The sequence below is a fragment of the Nyctereutes procyonoides genome, unplaced genomic scaffold (genome assembly GCF_905146905.1).
Source record: "Nyctereutes procyonoides isolate TBG_1078 unplaced genomic scaffold, NYPRO_anot_genome, whole genome shotgun sequence".
NCBI lineage: Eukaryota > Metazoa > Chordata > Mammalia > Carnivora > Canidae > Nyctereutes > Nyctereutes procyonoides.
In genome coordinates, this window is record NW_026575135.1 from 48224680 (window position 1) to 48231492 (window position 6813).

Here is a 6813-nt window from a genome sequence, read left to right on the forward strand (position 1 = left end):
TATTTTATTTTCTTTTTAATTTTTCTGAAGGATATACACCACATATCCCATGGGCAATAAAGCGCATTCAATGTGTTTATAAGCCAAACAGTCACTTTGTTTAAGCAAACACAAGTACAAAGTAAAATAAAACCACAAAATAATGAACTGCATGTTCATAACATACAAAAATCGCCGCCTACTCAGTAGGTAACTACAACATTCCAACTCCTGAATATATTTATAAATTTACATTTTCAGTTAAAAAAATAGACTTTTGAGAGTTCAGATTTTGTTTTAAATTTTGTTTTCTTACATTCTGGAGAGCCGAGGCTTAGCTCAGCCCTCTTCCTTATTTTGCTCCCAAAGCCTCCCCCGGATCGTCATTCCCTGCCCCCCTTAAGGCTAGAGGTGAGCACATCCCTCACAATTGCACATGTCAAGCTGTCAGCAAGGCGCATCACACAAAAGGCACCAAGACGTGAAACTTTTTAAACCAAAAGGACGGAAAAAAAAGAACACTTTCAAAAAAAAAAAAAGAAGAAAAACCAAACCATATTTTGTCACGTGTGAGAGTACAGTCGGGCACTATTTACAAAAAGTTAACGGAACGTCACTCTGACACATGCTCTGATTAATACCAAGGACTGCTGTTTCAAAAAAAGCTTCAAACTTAATTGTCACAGCATCATCACAAAATAAAGGATCACCGTTGGTTTGCTTGGCTTTTCTTTTTTTTTTTTCCCCCCCAGAGGACCTAATTCCAAAAAATACAATAGAATATGCAAATTATCTTCACATCAAGAGTACCCCAAGAAAAACAAAATCCATGGCACAGACACTGTACAAGGGTGCAGGGCTGGGCTCTGAGGAGCCCAAGCCCCATTTTTGCCAACTTGATTTTCTAGCATCGAAGGGAGCAGGGGGGTCAGGCATACGATGGAGATGATACTGAAATGATATATCCAAAATCCATGCAAATCAAGTTCTTTGGATAGAGGTGAAGAACTTGGACATGGCTGTTTCAGGCAGCTGAAGTCACAGGCAGTAGGAACTGCAGAGGAAGGGCAAGTGGGCAGAAAGGATTGCAGGCCAACAGACCTTCCACACCAGCCCTGGGGTGGAGTAGAGGGGGAGGATTTGGCTCTGAGAACCTCCATCTCACCTAGAGGAACCCCCTCCTGTGGCCATCTCCTCCTCCTGTCTCTTAAGTCTCTTGTGTTTCTTTCTCTTTTCCCTGGTTTCTCCTTTCCCTTCAGCAGATTTCAATTGTCCTGGGAGAAAAGGTTGTTGTCATGTCCGAAAGCCCTGCAGAGGCGCTGAAGGAGTTGGTGACAGCCGAGGAAGGGAAGCTGCTGACTTGGGCCGGGAAAGCAGGGGGGACGGAAGAGTATGTGGTGGCCACTGAGGGTGAGGGGAAGCCACTGTGCACAGGGGATGGGTAGGTTGAGGAACCGGGAGAGGAGTAGGAGGTGGGTACAGGTGACGGATAGGAGGTGGTGGCTGGGGAGGGATAAGAGGTAGTAACGGGGGACGTGTAGGAGGTAGCCACCTGGGACGGGTAGGAAGAGAGGGAGGTGGCAGCTGAGGAGGCCACAACACCTTTGTCTGCTTTTTTGTCCTTTTGCCTTAAGTGGATCTTGGTATGCCTCTTGCGCTCATCGCTCCTGGCAAACTTTCTCCCACAGATGTCGCAGGCGAAGGGCTTCTCGCCCGTGTGGGTGCGGATGTGGGTGGTGAGATGGTCACTGCGGCTGAAGTTGCGCATGCAGATGCGACACTGGAAGGGCTTCTGGCCAGTGTGGATGCGGATGTGGCGCGTGAGCTCATCGGAGCGGGAGAAGCGACGGTCGCAGGACTCCACCGGGCAGGCGTACGGGCGTTCGTGGGGGGGCGTCTTGCTGGGCCGGTTGGGGTACTTGCGCATGCGGCTGGGTTTGATGAGCTGGGACTGGTAAGTGGTGTTGAGGGCCTTCAAGTCCTGGGAGCCCGACTGCGTGGCAAAGGCCTTGATGGTAGACAACGGAGTGAGCGAAGGCTGCTGGGTACGGGCCTCCAGGCCTTGGAAGGGCTTCTGGTCGGGGGTGCCCAGGCCCAGGTCCCCCTGCTGTTGTGGAAACAGGTAGTCAGGGATCATGGGGACCTGGAAGCCACCCTTGGCCGCAGGGTAGGTGGGAGGCGGGTACTGGAGCGCGGCGCCCGTGGAGCCCGGGAAGGCCTGGCTCTGCGGCTCCGGGAAGAGGTCACTGTTAGGCGTGGGGAAGGTCGGCGCGGCCGAGTAAATGGGGCTGCTGTCGTTGGACTGGACGGCACAGCTCAGGGGTGGGCTCTGAGAGGCGGAGGACGAGGAGGAGGCTGCTGGAGATGGCGCCGAAGACGAGGTGGCCGGTGGGTTGGTCATGCTCACGAGGCCGCTGACCAGGCTGAAGAGGGGCTCTGGCCACAAGGTGTTGCCGCTGTTGGGTGCAGGCTCCAGAGAGAAGCGGCCAGTGTAGGTGATGGGCGGCAGCCGCGTGGTTTGGCTGGGGTAACTGGTCTCCACCAGAACCTTCTCGTTATTCAGAGAGATGTCGGGAAAAGACTCTGATGGGAGAGAGAGAGAGAGGAGGGAGGCCTGGTTACACTGGAGAGCAATCCCCGGAGGCCGCGGAGGACCCGAGCTGCCAGGCAAGAGGTCAGGCTGGCCACCACGGGCTCGCGAGCTGGTTAATAATTGATAGCGGCAGATTGCAGTGTTCCCGGCCCCGCTCCCGCGGCAGAGCCCATTTCGGCAACAGCTGACGCAAACACGGAGAATCCCCCTCCACTGCAGCGCACGGCGCTCCGCAGCGGCGGCTGCGCCACGCAGGGATTCCCGCCAGCGCCCCGACCCCGGGCTGCCAGGACGTCCCCGGCCCGCACCACCGCCCTCCCCCGGGGCAGGCGGCAGGAAACGCCAGCCCGTCTGGAGAAAAGGGGGCGCAGCCCTGCTCTTCAAAACAAGCCCTCCCCCACCTCCACCCACCCACGCAGCCCGAGCTCTCCACCCCAAACAGAAGCCTGCTGGTCCGCGCACCGCTCGGGGCGAGGGGGGCGAGGGGGGCGAGGGCGAGGGCGAGGGCGAGGGCGGACGTCCGCAGGTATCTCGCCAACACAGGCCCCGAGGACGGAAAGGGAAGCCCCGCTTGCACCCCAGAGGTCCGGGAACGCTGCTGCGGTGAAGGGGGGCGCTGCCAGGCGGCGGGGGAAGGACTGACTGGTCGCCGGGCTGGTGGCGAAGGGGCTAATCCTCGGCGTAGGCCACCGCTTACCTGCGGTCAGGTGCTCGTAGGGCTGCTCGCCCGCCTCCCCCTGAGGGTTGAAGGCGCTGCCGCTGCTGCCGCCGCTGCCGCCCCCTCCACCTCCACCGCCCCCGCTGCCGCTGCTGCTGCTACCGCCGCTGCCCTCCGAGGCCCCGGCTGCACCGAGGAACTGGGGAGCCCCGTTGCTCAGCAGCATCATCTCCTCCAGCTTGGGATAGTTGTCCATGGTGGGCGAGTGAGGAAAAGAGCCGAACGGGTCGGAGATCTGCAGCGGAGACATCAGCTGCATCTCGGCCTTGGCCGCGGCCATCCCGGACGGGCGGGCTGGAGAGCTAGTGTGGGGCGGGTGGGCGCAGCCCGGAGCCGCGGCTGCGGGGGACACACTCTCGGGGGCCTGGCCGGGTCACATGCGGGACCCTGGCAGGGCACACTGTGGCCAGGGCAGGTGGGGCCTCCAGGCTCGCCCTCGCCGCCGGCAGGTGTGGACGCGGCGCTGCTACCGGGGCTGGGGCAGGGGCCGGTCCTGCGGCGGCGGAAGCTGGCGGCGGCGGCGGCTGGCGGCGGCGGCGGCTCCCCAAGTTCTGCGCGCTGGGATCTCTCGCGACTCCCCGGATCCGCCTCTATTTGAAGGGTCTGGAGCGCCACGGGTCCGCCTCCGTCGTGACGTACATGGCCATATATGGGAAGCAGGAAGCCCTAATATGGCAAGACCGGCCGGGAGGACCCGGAGTGACGTGAAGCCCCCTACCCGAGATCGGTGAGCACCGCGGTCCCGCACCCCGGCCCCCTCGCCGACTCCTGCACCCTGGGCGCCCCGGCCTCGAGAGAGCCTAGGGCTCGGGCCTCCGCTGCGGGCTCCCCGGCCCGGGCTGCTCCGGAGTTCCCGGCATTGCCCCCGCAAGCTCTTCCCTCCGCCTTCTCCCCTCCTCCCCGAGCCGGAAGCGGCCGGGCCATATCGGGCCGTTCCAAATAAGGCGCTGCCCAAATAAGGGTTGTTCCGGCGGGGGATCCTTCCTGCTCCTTATATGGCGTTTCCGGGTCGCTGCTGGCTGCTCCCTGGCTCCCTCCCTCCTCCCGGGCTCCAAGCCGGGAGCCCGAACGTGCGCAGGAGCTGGGGACGCCCAGGTGGAGGTCTCGGGGCGCCGAGAGCTAGGAGCACCGCGGCTCAGGCGGTTCCCCCGCGGGGACTGGCCTGGGGAAGCCCGCGCCCGGGGCGGGGGCGAGGGCGAGTCGGGCCGGGGTTCTGCCACCGTCATCCCGGGCCCTCCCGCCCACCTCTGGGACCGTGGGAGCGGGGCGGGAGCTAAGGGGAGGAGGGACTGGCTCGCCCGGGCAGAGGCCGCCCAGGAGAGGCGGAGCGTGACCCCTCGGCCTTGACCGTTGGCACCCTGCCTTCCAGGTGTCATCGGGGAAACTGAGGCTAGGAAAATACCCGCCAGGTGACCCCCTACGTCCCTTTGCGTCGTGGTGGGCCACCTGCTCCTCAGCCGGGAGCTGGCGGTCCTTGTGCGGGTGGGAGACTTTCCCACCTTCTCCGGAAGCAGTGGAGGCGGGGCGGGCAGTGCGGCCGTCGGAAAACGGGGCTTCCCTGCGGGCTGTGCGGGGACCCCTCCAGGCCAGCGCGGAGAAGCCCGCTTGGCGGCCTGGTGCTGCCCCCTGGAGGCCCCCTCTGCAGCTCGGAGCCCCGGGCCCCGGGCCGAGCGGGCTCTTCCGCCGCCTCCCCGCCCCCCTCCCCCCAGTCTGGTGCCGGGCACCGAGCCAGGCCAGGGGAGCCTCCGACGCAGTGAGCGCGAACTGAGCAGGCGCCGCTGCCCGGGCTGTCCCCGCAGCCCCCGGGGAGCCGCCGCCGCCGAGGCGCCCGGACTCCGCGCGCGATGACGCTGCCCTCCCCGAGCCGGGCGGGGAACCGGGGCGCGGGGGGCGCGCGGGGCAGGCGGGAACCAGTTCTGCGGGTCTCCGCGGAGTCGGACGTGACGGGGAAGCCCCTCGGCCCCATCCCCACCCCCCGCATTCAAGGGTGCACCCCAAAGCAAACAGGGATTCCGAGGGGGAAGGTTCCTGTTCTAGCTTTGAGTCCAGGGGAGGTGTTGTTTTGGTGAATTTAAAAAGGAAGCAGAAAGTATGTGTGTGGAAGGGGGGTGCTGAGGACACTGGGACAGAAGGGGTTGGGGCTGGGGTCTCCGAACCCAAACCGATTGAACCCAAACTGGTCGGAGTCAGGGCAGTTAAATGGGGGGGGGGCACAACTCTCTTGGACTTCATTCCTCTGTATTCCCTACCTGCACGCACAGGCAGAGATACACATAACATTTTCTTATAAAAATCTATTTAAGGAATCTAGCAATGAACCCTGTCTGCCATCAAGTCTGAACTCCCCAACCCAAAAGCCTAGGGTGGGGTGGGGGGCCCAATCCCACTGCCCACCGGAGTTTTTCTTTAGGAGCATGAGTGATGCACCTCTCTGAGGCCTCCCACCAGCCAGGGTCAGGTGGTCTTGGATCTCAATGCCCCTTTTGCCACTCCCTGGTGGGGTATCTTGCCTAGGCTTTTTGTATATTGCTTTCTTCAACTGTAAAATAGAGCTAATGTTATTGGTACCCAAGTGGGAGGATTGCTGTGAAAAAACTGAAACTTAGATAGAGTCTCTGAAGTCCCTAAAGCACAGTGCCTACCTTGCAATTGCTATTCAGTAGACACTGGCTATTGTTATTTTCAGGAAATTCACCCACCCATCTTCAGCCTCCAAGTAAACTCCAGGGACCCTTTTCTGAAAAGAGGTACAGAGAGGGAGAAACATTCCAATTCTATCACAGGGGACATTGTCCTGAAGAGCTAATCTGAATCTTTCTTGCTGAATAGAACATCATTTCCCAGAACAGAATTTTTCAACCCTGCTGGTTTAACAATCACCTGTAGAACTCTGGGAAAAAAAAAAAAAAAAAAGATTTAACCCTAGAGCACTGGAATCAGAATTTTTCTGAACTTGTGAGTGCCAGAACTGAGTGGGTTCCTCATCCTAAGAACCTATTTCTGTTGCCGGGGAGCTGCCCAGATCCCAAGAGCACATCTCCCAACCCCAGCCAAAGCAAACCAATTCCCCTCTGATTCTAATATGCAAAATCACTTTTCAGGTTCTTGCTGAAGGTGGACTCTGGGAATCCTTATAGTCTGCATCTTTTGTTTTGCATATGCAATATCAATTCCCCTTTCTTTTCATAATAGCTCTTAGCCAGTGATTTCCTTGGGGAACCAGTCCAGTCCAGTCCATGTGGTTAGAGGAAGATAACCCCAACCCAGATCTAGGAGTGGGTATGTCACTCACATGTAGACATCCATCTAGGATGCTCCAGTCTCAAGCATTCCAGATCCCTAGCCACAGCGGTTGAGTCAGGATGGGCATATGATCCAAACCAAGCCAGTGAGAAGCACTTCTGGGATATTTCTGGAACTCTTGAAAATGGGCAATTTTCTCCTACTAAGCCAATGGAATGTAAGCCTGGAGGCCATCTTGCCTTGCACTGCAAAGCCTACCTAAACAAGAAGGCAATGGAAG

At 59.1% G+C, this 6813-nt stretch overlaps 1 protein-coding gene across 1 annotated transcript; it reads right to left on the reverse strand.

The window, feature by feature from the left end:
• EGR1 (early growth response 1) lies at positions 1-3570 on the reverse strand. Its single transcript, XM_055302767.1, has 2 exons — positions 3270-3570; positions 1-2562 (listed from the first exon to the last, which is right to left on the reverse strand). Exons 1-2 carry the CDS (start codon positions 3568-3570, stop codon positions 1235-1237), a joined length of 1629 nt encoding a protein of 542 aa, XP_055158742.1. The 3' UTR covers positions 1-1234.
• Between the last annotated feature and the right edge of the window lie 3243 nt (positions 3571-6813).